This window comes from Lithobates pipiens, unplaced genomic scaffold (genome assembly GCF_037356315.1).
Source record: "Lithobates pipiens isolate NorthernLeopardFrog02 unplaced genomic scaffold, aLitPip1_a1.2 Scaffold_27, whole genome shotgun sequence".
Classification (NCBI taxonomy): Eukaryota; Metazoa; Chordata; class Amphibia; order Anura; family Ranidae; genus Lithobates; species Lithobates pipiens.
The window spans coordinates 4,578,325-4,604,398 of record NW_027507788.1 but is presented as its reverse complement, the minus strand read 5'-3'; the positions used below and the strand labels follow the sequence as shown (position 1 = coordinate 4,604,398).

Genomic DNA, 26,074 nt, shown 5'->3' with positions numbered 1-26,074 from the left:
AGGTCTTTGTGGTGCTGGCTTTACTCCACCTGGATGACTTCCTACAAAATTTTGGAATGTGTCTATGGGAATTTGTGGCCATTAAGCCAAAATTACATTGATGAGGTCTGGTACTGATGGTGGATGAGAAGACCTGGCTCACCATAAGAGTTCCAATTTATTCCTAAGGTGTTCAGACGGGTTGAGGTCAGGACTGTGTGTAGGACACCCGAGTTCCTCCACACCAAACTGGTCAAACCATGTCTATATGGAGCTGACTCCACTCTTCTTGGATGGCTTGCTACCAAAATTTTGGCGTGTATCTGTGGAAATTTGTGTCCGTTAGGCCAAAAGAACAATTGCGAGGTCAGGCACTGATGTTGGATGGGAAGACCCACCAACAACGTTCCAACTCATTCCAAAAGGTGTTCAGTAGGGTTGAGGATAGGGATCGGTGCGGGACACTTGAGTTCCTCCAGACCAAACTGGTCAAACCATGTCTATATGGAGCTGACTCCACTCTTCTTGGATGGCTTGCTACCAAAATTTGGGCGTGTATCTGTGGAAATTTGTGTCCGTTAGGCCAAAAGAACAATTACGAGGTCAGGTACTGATGTTGGATGGGAAGACCCACCAACAACGTTCCAACTCATTCCAAAAGGTGTTCAGTAGGGTTGAGGAGAGGGATCGGTGCAGGACACTTGAGTTCCTCCAGACCAAACTGGTCAAACCATGTCTATATGGAGCTGACTCCACTCTTCTTGGATGGCTTGCTACCAAAATTTGGGCGTGTATCTGTGGAAATTTGTGTCCGTTAGGCCAAAAGAACAATTGCGAGGTCAGGTACTGATGTTGGATGGGGAGACCCACCAACAACGTTCCAACTCATTCCAAAAGGTGTTCAGTAGGGTTGAGGAGAGGGATCGGTGCAGGACACTTGAGTTCCTCCAGACCAAACTGGTCAAACCATGTCTATATGGATCTGGCTTTGTACACAGGGGGTACAGTCATGCTGGAACTAAAAAGGGTCTTCACCAAACTGCAACCACAAGGTTGGAGAAGCACAGTTGTCTACATTGTCTTCGTATGATGGAGTATTAACAGAACCCATCGCTAGAGACACCTGAACGCCATCCTATGGAGGGGGGTCTACAGAACCCGTCACTAGAGACACCTGAACTCCATCCTATGGAGGGGGGTCTACAGAACCCGTCACTAGAGACACCTGAACTCCATCCTATGGAGGGGGGTCTACAGAACCCATCACTAGAGACACCTAAACTCCATCCTATGGAGGGGGGTCTACAGAACCCGTCACTAGAGACACCTGAACTCCATCCTATGGAGGGGGGTCTACAGAACCCGTCACTAGAGACACCTGAACTCCATCCTATGGAGGGGGGTCTACAGAACCCGTCACTAGAGACACCTGAACTCCATCCTATGGAGGGGGGTCTACAGAACCCGTCACTAGAGACACCTGAACTCCATCCTATGGAGGGGGGGTCTACAAACATCTGCCCAAATAGTGTAGGCTGGAAGGAATGAGGCACCTCGGTCCAATGATGGAGTTAAATCTTGACTTGCAAGGTTGGAGTTAGGCTAAGACTTGACGTGGGTGAATCCGTTCTGATTAATTGGATTGTTTTTTTATTAAAGAACAATAGTAGAAGAACACAGAGGAAACAAACAACAATAATTACATGTAGAACACAGCATGGCTCCTTCACAACAAGGTGCAGCACGGAACCACCGAAGCAGAAGAAGTACTCAGACCATACAATGAGCTCTTTGTATGTAGGAGAACAGCCGTACGGTGGGAGGTTTCATGAACTACGCCCCCCCACTCGTTGTATAGAACTTACAGGGACCTGCTGTGTACTAAACATTAAAGGGGAACTCCAGACATTTTTTTTTTCAGTATTAGATGTATGGCATGACAATCTGTAGAAGGACAACGGGGATCGAACAATTTGAAAGATATGAAGGCACGGCCCAAAACGCCAGTGAGATGCCTTTTGGAACTGGGCAATCAAATCTTTCTATAGTGGGAGGGGCAGAGACACAAACTACTGTGGGAAATCTCCCCATTGTGGGAGGGGCAGAGACACAAACTACTGCAGGGAAATCTCCCCATTGTGGGAGGGGCAGAGACACAAACTACTACAGGAAATCTCCCCATTGTGGGAGGGGCAGAGACACAAACTACTGCAGGGAAATCTCCCCACTGTGGGAGGGACAGAGACACAAACTACTGCAGGGAAATCTCCCCATTGTGGGAGGGGCAGAGACACAAACTACTACAGGGAAATCTCCCCATTGTGGGAGGGGCAGAGACACAAACTACTACAGGAAATCTCCCCACTGTGGGAGGGGCAGAGATACAAACTACTGCAGGGAAATCTCCCCATTGTGGGAGGGGCAGAGACACAAACTACTACAGGAAATCTCCCCATTGTGGGAGGGGCAGAGACACAAACTACTGCAGGAAATCTCCCCATTGTGGGAGGGGCAGAGACACAAACTACTGCAGGGAAATCTCCCCACTGTGGGAGGGGCAGAGACACAAACTACTGCAGGGAAATCTCCCCATTGTGGGAGGGGCAGAGACACAAACTACTACAGGAAATCTCCCCATTGTGGGAGGGGCAGAGACACAAACTACTGTGGGAAATCTCCCCATTGTGGGAGGGGCAGAGACACAAATTACTGCAGGGAAATCTCCCCATTGTGGGAGGGGCAGAGACACAAACTACTGCAGGGAAAGCTCCCCATTGTGGGAGGGGCAGAGACACAAACTACTACAGGAAATCTCCCCATTGTGGGAGGGGCAGAGACACAAACTACTGCAGGGAAATCTCCCCACTGTGGGAGGGGCAGAGACACAAACTACTGCAGGGAAATCTCCCCATTGTGGGAGGGGCAGAGACACAAACTACTACAGGAAATCTCCCCATTGTGGGAGGGGCAGAGACACAAACTACTGCAGGAAATCTCCCCATTGTGGGAGGGGCAGAGACACAAACTACTGCAGGAAAACTCCCCATTGTGGGAGGGGCAGCGACACAAACTACTGCGGGAAATCTCCCCATTGTGGGAGGGGCAGAGACACAAACTACTGCGGGAAATCTCCCCATTGTGGGAGGGGCAGAGACACAAACTACTGCGGGAAATCTCCCCATTGTGGGAGGGGCAGAGACAAAAACTACTGCAGGAAATATCATCATTGTGGGAGGGGCAGAGACACAAACTACTGCAGGGAATCTCCCCATTGTGGGAGGGGCAGAGACACAAACTACTGCGGGAAATCTCCCCATTGTGGGAGGGGCAGAGACAAAAACTACTGCAGGAAATCTCACCATTGTGGGAGGGGCAGAGACACAAACTACTGCAGGGAAATCTCCCCATTGTGGGAGGGGCAGAGACACAAACTACTGCAGGGAAATCTCCCCATTGTGGGAGGGGCAGAGACACAAACTACTGCAGGGAAATCTCCCCATTGTGGGAGGGGCAGAGACACAAACTACTGCAGGAAATCTCATCATTAGTTACATACCTGCTTCTCGGCTCCTGGTTGGCAGCGGAAGGAACAGACAGAATAATACATATTAAAAGGAACATCTACCACAATAACACTTGTCTTATGATGGGAAAGGTCCAGAGTTTGCTTCTTGCCATGGCAGCCAAATTGTAAGCATCGCAGCTCAATGCAGCACACCTCCGGGGGGCGCTGCAGAGTGAATAGAACACATAGAAGGCAATGGTTTTCTGTGTGCCCTAGCCGAGACAAGCGTTCATCAACGCAGGTCACCGCACTATAGCCTTTCTCTGTACAGCACCACGGAAGATGGTGGCACTACACAAAGAATTTAGAAATATTGTGAATAAGTGTAATAACAATAATAATTATTATCAATACGTTTTAAAAATCTGCATTTCCTTCATGGGCAGAAGCAAAGTCTGGGCCATATCCTTCTAAGGCAACTTCACGCAGCAAAATCTGGTGCAGCTGTGCATGGTAGCCAACCAGCTTCCAGGTTTTATTGCCAAAGCTTAATTGAACAGGCTGAAGCTAAAAGCTGATTGGCTGCCATGTAGAGCTGCACCAGGTTTTGCATTCTCCAGCTTTAGTAAATCAACCCCAATGTTTTGTCAAATTCTGACTGGGTCGCAGACAGAAAGAAAACGCATCAGCAATTGTTATCCTTGCGTTATAGAAACATACACAGATCAGCCATAACATTCTGACAGGTAAAGTGAATAACATTGATTATCTGGCACCTGAAAGTGGGTAGGATATATTATTCAGCAAGTAAACATGTCGTCCCTGAAGTTGTTGGGTTGAATCAGAAAAAAATGGACAAGTGTAAGGATTGGAGAGACTTTGGCAAGGACCCAATTATAATGTGTAGATGAATGTGTGAGAGCAACTCCAAAACTGCAGCTCTTGTGAGATGTTCCCGGTCTGCAGTGGTCAGGACCAACCAAAAGTGCTCCAAGGAAGGAGAACCAGAAAAACCGGTGACAAGGTAATGCGGCCAAGGCTCATTGGTGGAGGTGGGGGGAGGGAAGGCTCATTGATGGAGGTGGGGGGAGGGAAGGCTCATTGGTGGAGGTGGGGGGAGGGAAGGCTCATTGATGGAGGTGGGGGGAGGGAAGGCTCATTGATGGAGGTGGGGGGAGGGAAGGCTCATTGATGGAGGTGGGGGAGAGGGAAGGCTCATTGGTGGAGGTGGGGGAGGGGAACGCTCATTGATTGAGGGGGGAGGGAAGACTCATTGATGGAGGTGGGGGAGGGAAGGCTCATTGATGGAGGTGGGGAGGGAAGGCCCTTTGATGGAGGTGGGGGGGAGGGAAGGCTCATTGATGGAGGTGGGGGGGAGGGAAGGCTCATTGATGGAGGTGGAGGGGGGAAGGCTCATTGATGGAGGTGGGGAGTGAAGGTTTATTGATGGAGGTTGGGGGGGGCTCATTAATGGAGGCGGGGGAGGGAAGGCTCATTGATGGAGGTGGGGGGGAGGCTCATTGATGGAGGTGGGGGGAAGGCTCATTGATGGATTGATGGAGGTGGGGGAGGGAAGGCTCATTGATGGAGGTGGGGGGGAGGGAAGGCTCATTGATGGAGGTGGGGGGGGAGGGAAGGTTCATTGATAGAGATGGGGAGGGAAGGCTCATTGATGGAGGTGGGGGAGGGAAGGCTCACTGATGGAGGTGGGGAGAGGGAAGGCTCATTGATGGAGGTGGGGGAGGGAAGGCTCACTGATGGAGGTGGGGGAGGGAAGGCTCACTGATGGAGGTGGGGAGGGAAGGCTCATTGATGGAGGTGGGGGGGAAGGCTCATTGATGGAGGTGGGGGGAAGGCTCATTGATGGATTGATGGAGGTGGGGGGAGGGAAGGCTCATTGATGGAGGTGGGGGGGAGGGAAGGCTCATTGATGGAGGTGGGGGGGAGGGAAGGCTCATTGATGGAGATGGGGGGAGGGAAGGCTCATTGATGGAGGTGGGGGGGAGGGAAGGTTCATTGATGGAGGTGGGGGGAGGGAAGGCTCATTGATGGAGGTGGGGGGAGGGAAGGCTCATTGATGGAGTGGGGGGGGGCTGGCTTGTGTAGTCTCATTCAGTAGAAGAACTACTGGAGCTAAAATTGGTGAGTTTTTTTATATATGGGGGGCTGTGTAGTTGCAGACCAGTCAGGGGGCCCATGCTGATCCGTGTCCACAGCCAAAAATCCTACAATGGGCACATGAGCATCAGAACTGAACCACGGAGCATTGGAAGAAGGTGGCCTGGTCTGCTGAATTCAAGAATGGTTCGAGGAACACAGCAACCAGTTGGAGGTGTTGACCTGGCCTCCTAATTCTCCAGATCTCAGTCCCATTGGAAAAACAAGCCTGATTCATGGAGGCCCCCACCTTGCAGCGTACAGGACTTAAAGGATCTGCTGCTGACAGCTCGGTGCCAGAGACCAGAGCGTACCTTCAGAGGTCTAGTGGAGTCCATTCCTCGACGGGTCAGGGCAAAAGGCAGAACTACCCAATAATAGGTGGGCGGTCATAATGTTATGGCCGATTGGTGTATTTTCACAACACTGCCTACGAGACGGGCGTGCAAAAAACTTCCACTCTGCACACATCTATAAGGAGATGTGAAATCCCGCTCCTTGCAGTATTGATCGGTGATTAGTGAATGGGGTGGGTTATCGGGGAGGATAATCTCACATTATCTGAGCAGTGAAGGTCTCTGGAGGAATTAGTATTGATGGATGGCACCACTTTTCAAGGTTTACAGCGCCGCCAGAGTCACCCGTACCATGGAATGCCCGGCCCGTGCTTGGGGCAAATCCACTATAGCAAAATAAATGGTATTCCGGTACATACGGGGTTAATACCTGGAATGATAATATTCAGGATATGAATTCCTTTTTTTTTTATATAGCGTGTCTTTGTGTTTCCACATTTACATGCAGGCCAAGCTGTCCACCAATGGAGACAGTTACAGGGGTTGGAAAAACAAGATTAAACTGCCAGCATGCTTACAAGGGTCGGCTTTCATTCAAGAAGTATAAAAGGTTCAGTCCACCTTTACCAAAAAAAAATTAAAAAATGCCTATACTGGTAGGGGGCGCCTGTAGATAAAAACAGACCGATCCTCCTCTTCTCGGTCCCCCTGCTGGTGCTCCTGGCTCCTTCTCTTCTTGGAAGGAAGCTACATCCTTTGGTGGCACACTTGCCGGCTCGTTCCTAAGCCACGCTGCCTGCGTCCATAGACACAGACAGTGCGGTGTGGCTCCGCCCCCTCGCTCGCTTTGCAATACGTATACGTATGTGGTTTGCCAGTGCTTAACCGGGGGCAATGGCTAAAGCTGTCAGCCATAACTTAGTTTTTTTTTTTTTGGGGGGGGGGGGGGGGGTTTCAGCCAGCAGTTGGCTTTCTCATAAAAGAGCTTTGAGCGCCCCATTAGCCTCTGGATCATTTTCAGAAGCGGCAGTGGGGGTGGGATGGGGGGGGGGGGGGGTGATGTCATCTCGGGCTTGCCTTTTTCACCAGTGAACCCGAGAAATGATCCGGCGGTGCGGCCAGCTGGTCACAGAGGCGAACAGAGACGAGATCGTCTCTGATCACATCTATGGTCTTGGAGGACCGGAGTGACGTCACTTCTGGTCTAGGGTGGAAGTAAGCAAATTTTTTATTTTTTTTTAAAGCAAAAGATCAAAAAAATAAAATAATGTTTTTTGATCTTTTGTTGTTAAAGGTAAAGGAGATATTTGGGGGTCTTACAGACCCCAGATCTCTCTATAAAGAGGACCTGTCATCCTTATTTTTATTACAAGGGATTTTTACATTCCTTGTAATAGGAATAAAAGTCCCCCCCCCTCAAAGGTGCCAAATGTGGCACTGAGGGGGGGGGGAGGGGAGACGAATAAGCGGAAGTTCCACTTTTTGGGAGGAACTTCGCTTTAAGCTTAAAAAATTTTCGGCTTTACCACCACTTAAACTTCAGTGTGTTTTTTCTTTTTTTTTTTTCTTACCAAAATTTTGTGATTCGCAAACTATTGTGCGACTACTTTGTGACATGAAAAAATTGTAACCACCACTATTTTATTCCCCAGGGTGTCTTGCTTTCAGAAAATATGTTTTGGGGAGGGGGGGGGGGGGTTTATGTAATCTTCAGGCCTAAAAAAATTATAATTTGAAACATATTTGCAAGACTCTAGGGTTAAACCACCCCCTCCCCTACATATAGGCTCCTGTTTATGTGGCGGGGGGGTATCTCTGCCCGATTGTCACATCTCCAGTAGCTCTGCAATAAATCTCCAATTAGCGATAAGGAGATGGCGGCTCTCTTGATGTGGGCAGACTCTGCCCCATACCGAATCATACAGCGCTGCGGGTAAACAGCGCCATAAAAGCCATTAGGAGGGTGAAGGTTCCACCAAGGAAATCAATAGGGGGGGGGGTGGAGGGGGAGGGGGAGGGGGAGGGCTTCTATAATGTATAGGGCCACCCCAATACTTCCAGTCCAATTGGTCCTTCACCTTAAAGTGGGAACCCACCTTTTCTAAAAAAAAAAAAAAAAAGTAGCGAATGCAGCAAATTTTGCAGTGAAGCTGCAGAGCACTGCACCGGTGATCAGTGTGTCATGGGTGCAAAGCGCAGGCTCTTGCAGTGTCCCCCCCCCCCCACACACACACACACACCTTCCAGCCTCAGGTGAACCTGGTTGGGTGAGGTGAGGCAGGAGGGGCCACCACGTTGCACCAATCCTGGACCTGGATGATGGGGTGGTGGGGGGCGGAGCCTAAAGGTGAATGACAACATAACGCTGCACAGAGGCGCCCCACAATTGAGCTCTTGGGGGGGGGGGGAGGTGTTGCTTGCATCGTCCATGTTTTATGTTATTTATGTTATACTCTAAATGTGAGCAAAGCCTCAAACATGATAGAAAAGGTGAACCAGCTAAATATGTTCATGGAGAACCAAGACGAAGGATGTGCAAAGTCACAGTAGAAAAGCCTGTCCCCTGCCAGCCTGCTGCAGAGAAGGGTTCCTGCTCTCCGTGTGGAAGCAGTGGTCTCCTCCCCCCTCCAGTCAGTAAAGTTCATGCGCCCTGTTGATTGGAGACCTCCATGTCTGACTCAGCAGGGGGCGCACCGGACCTCTGCGGAGAGACTGCTGCCTCCACAAAGAGGTTTGAGACACCCTATGCCAGGGCAGAGCTCCACCCCTCCAATCAGCAAAGTTCATGCTGCCTGTTGATTGGAGACCTCCATGTCTGACTCAGCAGGGGGCGCACCGGACCTCTGCACAGAGACTGCTGCTTCCACAAAAAAGGGGCCAGTGCTCTTCTTGCTGGCTTTTGTAAATAGGCTGCGACTGCTTTTTATAGAGGGCAATCTTAGATAGACTTTAAAGCCCAACTCCAAATAACACTTTATGTATTAGCAGCAACAAATGAAAGCTGTAAAGCACAAAATAAAAGCTGACTGTTGTGAGCACCCTGGGCAGTGTTATATGGTTGGTCGCAACCTCTGTATATGTAACTTTTGTTGGACAGCTTGGCCTGTTACAGAAAGTTTCAAAAAATAAAATAAACTGCGGGTGCTTGGCAGTACTTGAGCACAGGTGGCGCAGTACACCCGGCACATTGGCTTTCATGTGATGGAGGGGCTCTTACTCTGATGGTTGCTCCATGTTTTCCTTCAGACTCTCCATCAGGGATTCCTCGCTCAGCTCCATCGTTTCTGGAGGGACGCGAAGCAGCCAGGACACGTGGGAGATTAACACCCGGCTCCGTGCGTCATAGTACCCTGCGGGGAAACAGAACCATCATGTCATGTCCTGGCCAGGAGTCAGTCACATTGGAGGGAGGAGTCAGTCATGTGAGGGAGGAATCAGTCACATTGGAGGGAGGAGTCAGTCACATTGGAGGGAGGAGTCAGTCACATTGGAGGGAGGAGTCAGTCATGTGAGGGAGGAATCAGTCACATTGGAGGGAGGAGTCAGTCACATTGGAGGGAGGAGTCAGTCACATTGGAGGGAGGAGTCAGTCATGTGAGGGAGGAGTCAGTTACATGGGAGAGAGGAGTCAGTCATGTGAGGGAGGAGCCAGTCACATGGGAGGGAGGAGCCAGTCACGTGGGAGGGAGGAGCCAGTCACGTGGGAGGGAGGAGCCAGTCACGTGGGTGGGAGGAGTCAGTCATGTGAGGGAGGAGTCAGTCACACGGGAGGGAGGAGCCAGTCACGTGGTAGGGAGGAGCCAGTCACGTGGGTGGGAGGAGTCAGTCATGTGAGGGAGGAGTCAGTCACGTGGGAGGGAGTAGTCAGTCACACGGGAGGGAGGAGTTAGTCACACGGGAGGGAGGAGTTAGTCACGCGGGAGGGGTTGGGATGAGTCAGTCACATGGGAGGGAGGAGCTATGAGTAAGCACTACGTTTAGGTCAGCTGTTTTTAGTTCTGTATTACTTTGCTGTGACATGTACCTTGTGATCTTGATGTTCTAATAAAGGCATGAGAAATTTCATTTGGAGCGCGGCTGTCCAGAATTTTCTACTCACCTTGATTTGCATGGGAGGGAGGAGTCAATCACATGGGAGGGGTGAAAGGGGGAATCAGTCACATGGGAGGGAGGAGTCAGTCACATGGGAGGGGAGAGAGGGAGGAGTCAGTCACATGGGAGGGGTGGAGAGGAATCAGCCACATGGGAGGAAGGAGTCAGTGACATGGGAGGGGAGAGAGAGAGAAGTCAATCACATGGGAGGGGTGGGGAGGAGTCAGTCACATGGGAGGGAGGAGTCAGTCACATGGAAGAGGGGGTTAGTCACATGGGAGGGGTGGGGAGGAGTCAGTCACATGGGAGGGAGGAGTCAGTACATGAGAGGGATGGAAGGGAGGAGTCAGTCACATGGGAGGGGGAGTCAGTCACATGGGAGGGGTGGAAGGGAGGAGTCAGTCACATGGGAGGGAGGAGTCGGTCACATGGGAGGGGTGGAAGGGAGCAGTCAGTGACATGGGAGGGGTGGAAGGGAGGAGTCAGTCACATGGGAGGGGTGGAAGGGAGGAGTCAGTCACATGGGAGGGGTGGAAGGGAGGAGTCAGTCACATAGGAGAGGTGGCGAGGAATCAGTCACATGGGAGGGAGGAGTCAGTCACATGGGAGGGAGGAGTCAGTGACATGGGAGGGGAGAGAGAGAGAGAAGTCAATCACATGGGAGGGGTGGGAAGGAGTCAGTCACATGGGAGGGAGGAGTCAGTCACATGGAAGAGGGGGTCAGTCACATGGGAGGGGTGGGGAGGAGTCAGTCACATGAGAGGGGAGGGAGGAGTCAGTCACATGGTAGGTGTGGGGGGAGTTAATCACATGGGAGGGAGGAGTCAGTACATGAGAGGGATGGAAGGGAGGAGTCAGTCACATGGGAGGGGGAGTAAGTCACATGGGAGGAGTGGAAGGGAGGAGTCAGTCACATGGGAGGGAGGAGTCGGTCACATGGGAGGGGTGGAAGGGAGGAGTCAGTGACATGGGAGGGGTGGAAGGGAGGAGTCAGTGACATGGGAGGGGTGGAAGGGAGGAGTCAGTCACATGGGAGGGGTGGAAGGGAGGAGTCAGTCACATGGGAGGGGTGGAAGGGAGGAGTCAGTCACATGCACATTCCTGGGGGGTGTGGATAGGGGACTGTGTGCTGATGGTGGGGGCGCCATTAAAGTGAACCTGATGTCTCCCCCACCATGAGATCGGTAGCAGGAATTTGACAATAAACATTGAGGGTCTTCTTGGGAGGGGCTGACATGATAGAAATCCTGTGAAGTTTTACAATTTAAAAAATTCCTCTTTAGTAAACAGAATAATAAAATAAAAACATACCGTCCCGGAGAGAGAAGGACACCAGATCCTAGGAGAGAAAGGAGGGAGATCGGGGTCAGGCAGCGGCCAATCACAGCGTGATATCCTCAGATACATTGTTTCATTATAAGTGCAGCATGTTCAGTAATGTGATCGCAGTATTTCCCCTGACAACGCCTTCATCTGTCTTTCTCTCCAGAAACACAGCGCCATCTTTGCTCAGGTGCATGGACAAGGAAACATGCCTGGAGCTGGTTATAAAGTGTGAGCTGCAGTTTGACTTCAATTTGTTAGTATACTTAGATCTGCTAATCCATATAACACGCCTCCCCCCCTCCCCCCAATACTGCTGTTTGCTATGCCTCCTCTTATCATTCCTCCAGAGTTGTCTCCCTAATACTGGCCAGATCACCAGGTGAAAAACTGTGGGGAAAAAAATCCTACAAAAAGAAAACGAATGCAGCCGCCACATCTACTGATTGTTAAGCTGTAAATATTTGACATTTCTGGTTTTGGTGTAATTCGGCTTTGATGTATCTGGGTGTGATTTGTATTGATCGGAAGCGGTCAGCCATACAGATCGCCGTTACCTGAGTGATAAGAGTCGGCTTCTCCTTCATGACGGAATCCTCCAGCAGAACCGCCGTGAAGGTTTCCGTTCCTTCTCCTCCCAACCCGCTGGCGAAGGCCTCCATGGCCGGAATGACGGAGGGGGACAAGTCCAACCATCGCACCAAATCCTCCACAAACCTCCGGCAGAAGTCCCTACAGGAGAGGACAGCAGACTGTGACACGCACTCACCGGACACTTTATTAGGGACACCCGTTCCGTTGCTCGGTAACACAAATTGCTAATCAGCCTATCACATGGCAGCAACTCAATACATTTAGGCATCTAGACGTGGTAAAGACAACTTGCTGACATTCAAACCGAGCATCAGAATGGGGAAGAAAGGGGATCTCGGTGACTTTGGACGTGGCGTGGTTGTTGGTGGCAGATGGGCCGGTCTGAGGGGCATTATCAGAATCTGGAAGCATCCTTTAAGAAAGGGGTCCCCCCAGATCTCCGGTCCCGACATTTGAATGAGTATGGTGGGGTACCCATTTACCCCCAAAAAAACTGTGTAGTGTAAGAAAAACAGGAGGCAATTTTTGGCAAGTCCTTTATTAAAAGTGACTAATGTCCCCTCCCCCCCCCCCCCGTGTCAATCATGATGTCTTCTGTCACCGCCGCTGACCCGCTGTAAATCATTTTTTTTTTAACGCTCCTCCTCCGACACTGGCTTCCGCTGTTCTGTCAGCTCCGGGGTCTGACAGTTCTTATATAACTATGGGGCGTGGTCATCCAATGACATCATCCTGAGACCCCCCACCCCCTTGTGACATCACAAACCCATCATGCCCGGGGCGCTGGTGTCACAAAGGGGGCGGGGTCTAGAGTTGACGTCACCCGATGGTCACGCCCCATAAGGACTGTCAGACCCCGGAGCTGACAGAACAGCGGGAGCCAGTGTCGTCGGAGGAGGAGTGTTTTTAACATTTTTTTTTTTTTGAGCGGGTCAGCGGCGGTGACAGGAGACATCATGATTGACATTGGAGCTACCACGGGGGGGGGGGACATTAGTCACTTTTAATAAAGGACTTGTCAAAAATTGCCTCCTGTTTTTTTTACACTACACAGTTTTTTTGGGGGGGGGTAAATGGGTACCCTGCCATACTCATTCAAATGTGGGGGCCAGAGATCTGGGGGCCCCCTTTCTTAAAAGGAGGCTTCCAGATTCCGATAAGCCCCCTGCCCGCATACCCCCACACCCAACGCGTTTCATCCAATAGAATGGTATCAAAATGGTGGGAGGAGCAGCGTCAGAGGGAGCCACCATCGGAGGAGCAATTTTTGTTATTTTCTGCAGGCCGGCGTGGTAGCTCCAACGTGATTAATGTTGAAGCTACCACGGCAGACATTAGTAATTTTTAATAAAGGACTTGTAAAAAATAGAATCATGTTTTTCTTATGTCTGGGGTGACTATGTACCCCATACTTATGGGGGGGGCGGGATCTGGAGGACCCCTTTCTTAAAGGGGGCTTCCAGATTGCGATAAGCCCCCTGCCCGCACACATTCACAACCACAGCCCAGGGCTGTGGGAAAGAAGCCCTTTTCCTCATCAAGGTGGACAAGGTGCTTTGGGGTGGGGGGAGTGCCCTCCCCCCTCTCCATGTTGTGGGCATGTGGCCTGGTATGGTTTAGGAGGGGGCATGGGTGCCTGCACCTCCCCTCCCCACTCGGATAAGGGTCTGGTATAGATTTGGGGGGGGGACCTCTCCCTTTTTTTTTTCTTGGAGTGGGGTTTCCTCACAAAATCCATACCAGACCCTAAGGGCCTGATATGGATTGGGGGGGGGGGGCACTGCTAACCTTGCCTCTGAGCACAAGTCGCATGTCACAAGTCAGATTAGTTAAGATGCTGATCAGACTTGGATGCGACTTCAGTTAAATTCAGTGAACTGAAGTCGGACCAAAGCAGTGCAGGAACCTTTTCAAAAAGGCGGACTGACACAAGTGGGACCGGTTAAGATGGGTCTCTCATAGGGAAACATAGATCTTTACATGTCATGCAATTTGTGCTCTCAAAGTCGGAGTGCTTGTGGCACCGGTGTGAACCGGACCAATATGTTTGCTCAGAGATCTCTAGATTACCTTTGTTCTTTCTCCGGGAAGAGATGAGCCAAAGAAATGGCGCACAGTCCTGCGTATCCAAACCTGGCTGGTTCCTGCAGCAACCTCCCCAGCACCACCTTGCTCTGTCCATCCGGCTCATCCTGCATGACGGCCCCCACAGGACTCACCTGCAACAAGATCAAATGTTCAAGAATATGGACACAAAAACATCTGAAAGTCCCACCTGTGCAAGGCATGGACAGGAAGCATGGACGGAAGGCATGGACCGGAAGCATGGACGGAAGGCATGGACGGAAGGCATGGATGGGAGGCATGGACGGAAGGCATGAATGGAAGGCATGAACGGAAGGCATGGATGGAAGGCATGGAGGGGAGGCATGGACGGAAGGCATGGACGGGAGGCATGGACGGAAGGCATGGACGGGAGGCATGGACGGAAGGCATGGACGGAAAGCATGGATGGAAGGCATGGACGGAAAGCATGGACGGAAGGCATGGACGGAAGGCATGGATGGGAGGCATGGACGGAAGGCATGGACGGAAGGCATGGACGGAAGGCATGGACAGGAGGCATGGATGGAAAGCATGGATGGAAGGCATGGACAGGAGGCATGGACGGGAGGCATGGAGGGAAGGCATGGAGGGAAGGCATGGACGGAAGGCATGGACGGGAGGCATGGACGGAGGAATGGATGGAAGGCATGGACGGGAGGCATAGTCGAAGGCATGGACAGAAAGCATGGACGGAAGGCATGGACGGAAGGCATGGATGGGAGGCATGGACGGGAGGCATGGACGGGAGGCATGGAGGGAAGGCATGGACGGGAGGCATGGACGGGAGGCATGGACCGGAGGCATGGACGGAGGCATGGACGGAGGCATGGATGGAAGGCATGGACGGGAGGCATGGTCGAAGGCATGGACGGAAGGCATGGACAGGAGGCATGGAGGTAAGGCAAGGACGGGAGGCATGGACGGGAGGCATGGACGGAAGGCATGGACGGAGGCATGGACGGAGGCATGGACGGAAGGCATGGACAGGAGGCATGGAGGTAAGGCATGGACGGGAGGCATGGACGGGAGGCATGGACGGAAGGCATGGACGGAGGCATGGATGGAAGGCATGGACGGAGGCGTGGATGGAAGGCATGGACGGGAGGCATGGTCGAAGGCATGGACGGAAAGCATGGACGGAAGGCATGGACGGGAGGCATGGACGGGAGGCATGGACGGGAGGCATGGACGGGAGGCATGGACCGGAGGCATGGACGGAGGCATGGACGGAGGCATGGATGGAAGGCATGGACGGGAGGCATGGACGGGAGGCATGGTCGAAGGCATGGACGGAAGGCATGGACAGGAGGCATGGAGGGAAGGCATGGACGGGAGGCATGGACGGGAGGCATGGACGGGAGGCATGGACGGAAGGCATGGACGGAAGGCATGGACGGAGGCATGGACGGAGGCATGGATGGAAGGCATGGACGGAGGTGTGGATGGAAGGCATGGACGGGAGGCATGGTCGAAGGCATGGACGGAAAGCATGGACGGAAGGCATGGACGGAAGGCATGGACGGAAGGCATGGACGGAAGGCATGGACGGGAGGCATGGACGGAAGGCATGGACGGGAGGCATGGATGGAAGGCATGGATGGAAGGCATGGACGGGAGGCATGGAGGGAAGGCATGGACGGGAGGCATGGACGGGAGGCATGGACCGGAGGCATGGACGGAGGCATGGACGGAGGCATGGATGGAAGGCATGGACGGGAGGCATGGTCGAAGGCATGGACGGAAGGCATGGACAGGAGGCATGGAGGTAAGGCAAGGACGGGAGGCATGGACGGGAGGCATGGACGGAAGGCATGGACGGAGGCATGGACGGAGGCATGGACGGAAGGCATGGACAGGAGGCATGGAGGTAAGGCATGGACGGGAGGCATGGACGGGAGGCATGGACGGAAGGCATGGACGGAGGCATGGATGGAAGGCATGGACGGAGGCGTGGATGGAAGGCATGGACGGGAGGCATGGTCGAAGGCATGGACGGAAAGCATGGACGGAAGGCATGGACGGGAGGCATGGAGGGAAGGCATGGACGGGAGGCATGGACGGGAGGCATGGACCGGAGGCATGGACGGAGGCATGGACGGAGGCATGGATGGAAGGCATGGACGGGAGGCATGGACGGAAGGCATGGACAGGAGGCATGGAGGTAAGGCATGGACGGGAGGCATGGACGGGAGGCATGGACGGGAGGCATGGACGGAAGGCATGGACGGAAGGCATGGACGGAGGCATGGATGGAAGGCATGGACGGAGGTGTGGATGGAAGGCATGGACGGGAGGCATGGTCGAAGGCATGGACGGAAAGCATGGACGGAAGGCATGGACGGAAGGCATGGACGGAAGGCATGGACGGGAGGCATGGACGGAAGGCATGGACGGGAGGCATGGATGGAAGGCATGGATGGAAGGCATGGACGGGAGGCATGGACGGAAGGCATGGACGGGAGGCATGGAGGGGAGGCATGGATGGGAGGCAGGGACGGGAGGCATGGACGGGAGGCATGGACGGAACAGGCTGGGCCTGGAATCCAGTCTAAACCAGCTCATGCTCTGTGACAACTGATCCCATCATATCCTATCCTACTGTCACCGAGACTACCAATGCAATGCCAACAGTTCGACTTTCTAAAAAGTGATTGGGAAGCAAATCAATGACCAGAAACGAGGACAAACCTCTGGAGAGCAGGACTTCTGTACTGTCTGTAGACTCTAAAAACCCAAACAGTACCCATATATAAAACCCATTTAGAACCCATCTAGAAGATCCATCCAGAACCCCTATAAAAAAAAAGACTGACACAGTACCCATATAGAAGATGCATAGATTCCATACAGAACCCATATACAGTATCTCACAAATGTGAGTACACCCCTCGGTCACATTTGTCTAAATCTTTTCTTCTCTCTTTTCATGTGACAACACTGAAGAAATGACACTTGTCTACAATGTAAAGTAGTGAGTGTACAGCTTGTATAACAGTGTAAATTTCCTGTCCCCTCAAAATAACTCAACAATGTCTAAAACGCTGGCAACAAATTTGAGTAACCCTCTAAGTAAAAGTGTCAGAATTGGGCCCAATTAGCCATTTTCCCTCCCCCCCCCCCCCCCCCCGGTGTCGACTGGTCACTGGAAGTACAACATGGCACCTCATTGCAAAGAACTCTCTGAGGATCTGAAAAAAAAAAGAATTGTTGCTCTACATAAAGATGGCCTAGGCTATAAGAAGATTGCCAAGACCCTGAAACTGAGCTGCAGCACGGTGGCCAAGACCATACAGCGGTATAACAGGACAGGTTCCCCTCAGAACAGGCCTCGCCATGGTCCACCAAAGAAGTTGAGGTCACATGCTCAGCGTCATATCCAGAGGTTGTCTTTGGGAAATAGAGGTATGAGTGCTGCCAGCATTGCTGCAGAGGTTGTAGGGGTGGAGGGGTCAGCCTGTCAGCGCTCAGACCATACGCCGCACACTGCATCAAATTGGTCTGCATGGCTAAAGATGATGCACAAGAAAGCCTGCAAACAGTTTGCTGAAGACAAGTAGACTAAGGAGATGGATTACTGGAACCATGTCCTGTGTTCTGATGAGACCAAGATAAACGTATTTGGTGTCAGATGGTGTCAAGCGTGTGTGGGGGCAACCAGGTGAGGAGGACAAAGACAAGTGTGTCTTGTCTACAGTCAGGCATGGTGGTGGGGGTGTCATGGTCTGGGGCTGCATGAGAGCTGCCGGCACTGGGGGGGCTACAGATCATTGAGGGGACCATGAATGCCAACATGTACTGTGACATACTGAAGCAGAGCATGATCCCCTCCCTTCAGAGACTGGACCGCAGGGCAGTATTCCAACATGATAACCACCCCAAACACACCTCCAACACCACCACTGCCTTGCTAAAGAAGCTGAGGATAAAGGTGATGGACTGGCCAAGCATGTCTCCAGACCTAAACCCTATTGATCATCTGTGGGACATCCTCAAATGGAAGGTGGAGGAGGGGAAGGTCTCCAACATCCACCAGCTCTGTGATGTCATCATGGGGGAGTGGAAGAGGACTCCAGTGACAACCTGTGAAGCTCTGCTGACCTCCATGCCCAAGAGGGTGAAGGCAGTGCTGGGAAATATTGACACTTTGGGCCCAATTTGGACATTTTCCCTTAGGGGTGTACTGACTTTTGTTGCCAGCAGTTTAGACATTAATGGCTGTGTGTTGAGTTATTTTGAGGGGACAGGAAATTTACACTGTTATACAAGCTGTACACTCACTACTTTACATTGTAGACAAGTGTCATTTCTTCAGTGTTGTCACATGAAAAGATTTACACAAATGTTAGGGGTCTATTCACTTTTGTGAGATACTGTAGAAGACCCATACAAAACCCATATAGAAGATTCATACAGATCCAGTATAGAATCAATATAGAAGGTCCATACAGATCCCATATAGAACTCGTACAGAAGACCTTTACAGAACCCATATAGAATATCAATACAAGGTGACAGCTATAGAAGAGACAATGTCACAATTAGGGATGAGCCGAACACCCCCCGGTTCGGTTCGCACCAGAACTTTCGAACGGACCCCACGTTCGTTACGAACGTTAGAACCCCATTGAAGTCTATGGGACTCGAACGTTCGAAAATGGAAAGTGCTAATTTTAACGGCTAATATGCAAGATACTGTCCTAAAAAGGGTTTGGGGACCTGGCTCCTGCCTCAGGGGACATGGGTCACTGCAAAAAAAAGTTTTAAAAACGGCCGTTTTGGCGGGAGCACTGATTTTAATGACGATTAAAGTGAAAAAAAAAAGTGAAATATTCCTTTAAATATGGTGCCTGGGGGGTGTCTGTAGTATGCCTGTGAAGTGCCACGTGTTTCCCGTGTTTAGAACAGTCCCTGCACAAAATGACATTAAACGGAAATAACACCATTTAAAACTGCTTGCGGTTTTAATGTTTTATCTGGTTCCTGCAATATGGTTGAAAATCATTGAGAAAAATGCATATTAAGGGGAACCCCGTACCCATATTAAAAAAAGGAAATGCGTGTGGCCCCCAGGCCCTATATACTCAGAACAGCAGTATACAGGCGGTGCAAACAAGACAGGGACTGTGTAGGTTTGTTGTGTTAAGTTGAATCTGTTTGTCATTTTCAACCGGTACATTTTTAAAGTGTAGCTCCAGTCAAAAAAACTATCTTTAAGCTTTTTGGAAAACATAGTGAAGGGTTATCACCCCTGTATAATTTGTTTTGTCGTCCATCTTTTTTCATCTCACTTGCTGCTGTCTCCTTCCGTTTGCAAGTAGGAGATGTTTGTAAGTTGGATGTTTGAAAGTAGGGGCCTGTCCTATATTATAGCGGTATGTACTGGGTACAGAGCACGCAGACAGCACGCACTATCTCCTAACACTACTGACTGCAAGCTCTATTATAAAAGATAGATCACTAGCTATATAGGTGAGGTGAATATAGTGGTGTATACTGCAGTCAGGGCACAGACAACAACCACTACACAGCAGCAAGATAGGAAATCAGCCAAAAACGATTGGTGTGTACTGTGTTGAAGGTACACAGAACACCCACTGCTTCAGACGCCAACACACTACACGAGGCCGCCTCAAAGGCGTGCACTACACAGCCTGAGCTATGATTGGCCACAGGCAGGATGCCTGTGGCCAATCATGGCTCTCCTCGCTGCTGGCGCTGCGATTGGCCAAGCATGCGGGGTCACAGTGCATGCTTGGCCAATCATGAGCCAGCAATGCACTGCGCCATCGCAGTGCATTGTGGGCCGTGCGCGCCACACGAATTTTGACGCGAACGGACCAAGTGTTCGGATTTCGCCGAACGGATGAACAGCCAATGTTCGAGTCGAACACGAAGCTCATCCCTAGTCACAATACAAAGTCACTTATGGTGACAGATGACAGAATGAGACTGTGGAACCTCATATGTTCTCCTGAGAACGCATGCCTCCTTCCAAGAACCTCATATGTCCTCCTGAATACCTCACACCTCCTCCTGAGAACTTCATGTTTCTTCCTGAAAACCTCATACCTCCTCCTGAAAACCTCATACCTCCTCCTGAAAACCTCATATCTCCTCCTGAAAACCTCATACCTCCTCCTGAGAACCTCATATGCCCTCCTGAATACCTCATATGTCCTCCTGAATAACTCATACCTCCTCCTGAGAACCTCATACCTCCTCCTGAGAACCTCATACCTCCTCCTGAGAACCTCATACCTCCTCCTGAGAACTTCATGTCTCTTCCTGAAAACCTCATATCTCCTCCTGAATACCTCATACCTCCTCCTGAGAACTTCATGTCTCTTCCTGAAAACCTCATATCTCCTCCTGAAAACCCCACACCTCCTCCCGAGACCCTCATACCTCCTCCTGAGAACCTCATATGTCCTCCTGAAAACCTCATACCTCCTCCTGAGAACCTCATATGTCCTCCTGAAAACCTCATACCTCCTCCTGAGAACCTCATACCTCCTCCTGAGAACCTCATATGTCCTCCTGAGAACCTCATACCTCCTCCTGAGAACCTCATACCTCCTCCTGAGAACCTCATATGTCCTCCTGAAAACCTCATACCTCCTCCTGAGAACCTCATACCTCCTCCTGAGAACCTCATATGTCCTCCTGAGAACCTCATACCTCCTCCTGAGAAGCTCATACCTCCTCCTGAGAATCTCATACGTCCTCCTGAGAACCTCATATGTCCTCCTGAATACCTCATACCTCCTCCTGAGAACTTCATGTCTCTTCCTGAAAACCTCATACCTCCTCCTGAGAACCTCATATGTCCTCCTGAAAACCTCATACCTCCTCCTGAGAAGCTCATACCTCCTCCTCAGAACCTCATACCTCCTCCTGAGAACCTCATACCTCCTCCTGAGAACCTCATACCTCCTCCTGAGAACCTCATATGTCCTCCTGAGAACCTCATACCTCCTCCTGAGAACCTCATATGTCCTCCTGAGAACCTCATACGTCCTCCTGAGAACCTCATATGTCCTCCTGAATACCTCATACCTCCTCCTGAGAACTTCATGTCTCTTCCTGAAAACCTCATACCTCCTCCTGAGAACCTCATATGTCCTCCTGAAAACCTCATACCTCCTCCTGAGAAGCTCATACCTCCTCCTCAGAACCTCATACCTCCTCCTGAGAACCTCATACCTCCTCCTGAGAACCTCATACCTCCTCCTGGTATCTCCACTAAGAACCATGGAATGAGGCTCCATTTAGATATGTTTGAGTGTGTCTAATTGAAAACATTGTTATTTTTGATATTTGTATCAGGTTTTAATGTCTTGTATACATTGTTAGAGCTGCTTCACACCACAATAATCAAATCCAGATCTGCTCCCGATACATTTTTTATTTTTTTTTGCTTTTTTTTTTTTTAATACGTCTTTGATGCATTCTAGTACATTTCGGTGTGTTTTATAGCGTTCTAATACAGTCCAGTGCATGAAAAATGCAGCATGTTCTACTTTTTTTTCCTGGAACTGGAAAGCCCCGGAGCTGACTGGTGTGAACTACGCCATTGGAAACCATATAACCTACTTTATATGCATTTTTGATGCAGAAAAAAAACCTCACTGGACTGCATGTGGTGTGGACTGGCCCTTAGAATTTTTTTTTAACTTCCTTATTGGATGATATGCAGTAACTCGAGGTTCACATCTCTGGTGAAAAAAATAAAATAAAATGCGCACATTACCAACCCGCAGAGAAATGAACTGCACTTTAGCAGACACTAACGCGCTTCTCCGTGGGTTGGGAACGTGCGCAATTGCCTGCAGAGACGTGAACCTAAAGTTACTGTATATCAGGCATATGCACAATTAGCGGACCTCCAGCTGTTGCAGAACTACAAGTCCCATGAGGCATAGCAAGACTCTGACAGCCACAAGCATGACACCCGGAGGCATGATGGGACTTGTAGTTTTGCAACAGTTGGAGGTCTGAAAATTGCAGATCCCTGCTGTATATTATCCTATAAGGAAGATAAAAAAATACTAACAATGTGTACAAGTCTTTAAAACATGATACAAATATAACAAATAACAATGTATTCAAGTAGTTGTAGTTTTGCAGCAGTTGGAGGTCCACTAATTGCATATCCCTAAATCCTCCAATAAGGAAGATACAAAAATGCTAACAATGTGTCTTTAAAACAGGATACAAATATAACAAATTACAATGTATTCAATTAGACACACACATATCTAAATGGAGCCTAAGAGGCCCCTTTCACACTGACGATCCGTTTAGGTCCACCTGTGAGTTTTTCAGGCAGACCTGAACGGACGCTCCATAGAGGTCTATGGAGCGTCGGATGTCAGCGGTGACAAGTCCGCTGACATCCGACCCGCTCCGATCGGAAAAAGTGTGACGGAGGAAAAAGCTATTTTTCCATCCGTCTGCGGATCGGATCGGGCGACGACGGACACTGCGGTCCGTAGTCATCCGATCTCCCGTAGGGGAGAGCGGCGCTGTGACAGGTCTGACAGGTCTGTCCCTGCGCAGTGTGCAGAGACGGACCTGTCATCTCCCTGCTCAGTGGGGATCGACGGAGTGATCCCCGCTGAGCAAACGGATATCCACGGGGCGGATCAGCACTGATCCGCCCCGTGTGAAAGGACCCATATTCCATGGTTCTCAGTGCAGATGCCAGGAGGAGGTATGAGGTTATCAGGAGGAGGTATGAGGTGCCCGGGAGGAGGTATGAGGTTATCAGGAGGAGGTATGTGGTTCTCAGGAGGGCATATGAGGTTCTCGGGAGGAGGTATTAGGTTTTCAGGAGGGCATATAAGGTTCTCAGGAGGAGGTATTAGGTTTTCAGGATGTCATATGAGGTTCTCAGGAGGAGGTATGAGGTTTTCAGGAAGAGACATGAAGTTCTCAGGAGGAGGTATAAGGTATTCAGGAGGGCATATGAGGTTCTCAGGAGGAGGTATGAGGTTCTCGAGAGGAGGTATCAGTTCTCAGGAGAACATATGAGGTTCTCGGAAGGAGGTATTAGGTTTTCAGGAGGGCATATGAGGTTCTCAGGAGGAGGTATTAGGTTTTCAGGATGTCATATGAGGTTCTCAGGAGGAGGTATGAGGTTTTCAGGAAGAGACATGAAGTTCTCAGGAGGAGGTATAAGGTATTCAGGAGGGCATATGAGGTTCTCAGGAGGAGGTATGAGGTTTTCAGGATGTCATATGAGGTTCTCAGGAGGAGGTATGAGGTATTCAGGAGGGCATATAAGGTTCTCAGGAGGAGGTATGAGGTATTCAGGAGGGCATATGAGGTTCTCAGGAGGAGGTATGAGGTTCTCGAGAGGAGGTATCAGTTCTCAGGAGAACATATGAGGTTCTCGGAAGGAGGTATAAGGTTTTCAGAAGGGAATATGAGGTTCTCAGGAAGAGGTATGAGGTATTCAGGAGGGCATATGAGGTTCTCAGGAGGAGGTATGAGGTATTCAGGAGGGCATATGAGGTTCTCAGGAGGAGGTATGAGGTTCTCGAGAGGAGGTATGAGTTCTCAGAACATATGAGGTTCTCGAGAGGAGGTATCAGTTCTCAGGAGAACATATGAGGTTCTCGGAAGGAGGTATTAGGTTTTCAGGAGGGCATATGAGGTTCTCAGGAGGAGGTATTAGGTATTCAGGAGGGCATATGAGGTTCTCAGGAGGAGGTATGAGGTATTCAGGAGGGCATATGAGGTTCTCAGGAGGAGGTATGAGGTATTCAGGAGGGCATATGAGGTTCTCAGGAGGAGGTATGAGGTATTCAGGAGGGCATATGAGGTTCTCAGGAGGAGGTATGAGGTATTCAGGAGGGCATATGAGGTTCTCAGGAGGAGGTATGAGGTATTCAGGAGGGCATATGAGGTATTCAGGAGGGCATATGAGGTTCTCAGGAGGAGGTATGAGGTATTCAGGAGGGCATATGAGGTTCTCAGGAGGAGGTATGAGGTATTCAGGAGGGCATATGAGGTTCTCAGGAGGAGGTATGAGGTTCTCGAGAGGAGGTATGAGTTCTCAGAACATATGAGGTTCTCGAGAGGAGGTATCAGTTCTCAGGAGAACATATGAGGTTCTCGGAAGGAGGTATTAGGTTTTCAGGAGGGCATATGAGGTTTTCAGGAGGAGGTATTAGGTTTTCAGGAGGGCATATGAGGTTCTCGAGAGGAGGTATGAGTTCTCAGAACATATGAGGTTCTCAGGAGGAGGTATAAGGTTCTTGAGAGGAGGTATGAGCTCTCAGAACATATGAGGTTCTCGAGAGGAGGTATCAGTTCTCAGGAGACCATATGAGGTTCTCAGGAGGAGATATCAGTTTTCAGGAGACCATATGAGGTTCTTGGGAGGAGGCATGAGGTTGGATATGTGCGCAATTGCCTGCAGAGATGTGAATCTAAAGTTACTGTATAACAGGGATATGCAATTAGTGGACCTCCAGCTTTTTTGAAGAACTACAAGTCCCATGAGGCAAAGCAAGACTCTGACAGCCACAAGCATGACACCCAGAGGCAGAGGCATGATGGGACTTGTAGTTTTGCAACAGCTGGAGGTCCTGAAATTGCAGATCCCTGCTGTATATTATCCTATAAGGAAGATAAAAAAATACTAACAATGTGTACAAGTCTTTAAAACATGATACAAATATAACAGATAACAATGTATCCAAGTAGATAATATTATTATTGACATGTACGGTTGTATTGGAGTGAGATTGTAAGCTCCATGAACAAGGCCCTCCTATTTCTTCTGTATTGTACTGCCCCCCCCCCCCCCCCTACATTATAAAGTGCTGCGCAAACTGTTGGCACCATATAAATCCTGTATAATAATAATAATAATAATATACATCTCGACATCAGTAACATGTGACATGATAGTAAATACAGTAATACCCCCATAGTCAGTATAATCATACCTAAATAATCACCAGTCACACCCCGGGGGGGTCCTCAGCAGCATGGCACAGCCCCCGTTGGGGCCCCCCGGTGACCCGGAGCCGCTGTAATGCTCACGTACGGAAGCGGCGTAGCTCTTCCGGGAATCGCAGCGCAAGGGAACGCAGTGGCGTGATCCTTTCAGGGAAGGTTACGTAAAGTCCGTAAGGAATCGGGCGTAATGATCTGGCAGGAGGACTTTGCTCCCCCCCGTCGGCGGTCACTATGGTGACAGAAGACTTCCCCTGTGTGCTCTGTACTGTACACAGGGCTCTGTGACGTCACATTGCACAATAGGAGCACACAGCTGCCTGTGCTCCACCCCCCCCCCCATCCCTGTCCAATCCTCCAATCATGGCTCATGTAGGCGGGTCGGTGACACGTCACCACCAGACTGCCAGAGTGCTGAACCTTAAAGCCGGATACACACTATACAATTTTCTGTAGATTTTTTTTTTTTACCTTTAGATTTACCAAAACCATATAATATGAGGTCACACCTAAACAATGTGTATGCAGTCAGGCCGGCCCTTCTACTACATGGTTGACGGTAAATCTAAAAGGAGATCAGACAACGAAAGTTGTATAGTGTGTATCCAAGTTTAGAGGGGGGGGGGGAGGGGGAGGAGCAGGGTGGGGAGGGGGGGAGAGGTCTGAACACTGGGACTGAACTCTCCCCTCCCCCACCGGCACCCACTCTCTTTTGTCTCCAAAACTCCCCACACACACACACACATTACAATCTGATTGTACAATCTCCTTTAATCCGGACGGCCCGCCTTCATTATTCGTCGGTATTTTGACATTGAATACCATTGTTATGGCAAAAAACTGCTGGAGCATTTGCCGCGAGATCACTTTTATCAATTGTGGGGAGAAGTGCCCCCCCCCCCCGCCACATCCCGGTCATCTCACATTTACACTAAAATGCAATAAAAAATAAAAATAAATAAATAAATAAATAAAATGTATTTTTTTTCCCCAATAAAAAAAATTCCCCTTTAAGACCATTCAATTTTTTATTGGGAAAAAAAAATACATTTTA

The 26,074-nt window shown here is 50.3% G+C and overlaps 1 protein-coding gene across 1 annotated transcript in view; it reads right to left on the bottom strand.

Moving 5' to 3' along the window:
* TMCO4 (transmembrane and coiled-coil domains 4) overlaps positions 1–25,237 on the bottom strand; it is a 58,215-nt gene extending 32,978 nt beyond the window's left edge. Inside the window, exons 1-5 of the mRNA XM_077456345.1 lie at positions 25,011–25,237; positions 14,017–14,165; positions 11,910–12,084; positions 11,341–11,368; positions 9,155–9,287 (exon numbers count right to left, since the gene is read on the bottom strand). Coding sequence (XP_077312471.1) covers positions 9,155–9,287; positions 11,341–11,368; positions 11,910–12,084; positions 14,017–14,144 — 464 coding nt within the window. The 5' untranslated portion in view covers positions 14,145–14,165; positions 25,011–25,237. The remainder of the gene's footprint in view (positions 1–9,154; positions 9,288–11,340; positions 11,369–11,909; positions 12,085–14,016; positions 14,166–25,010) is intronic.
* Positions 25,238–26,074: the final 837 nt, after the last annotated feature.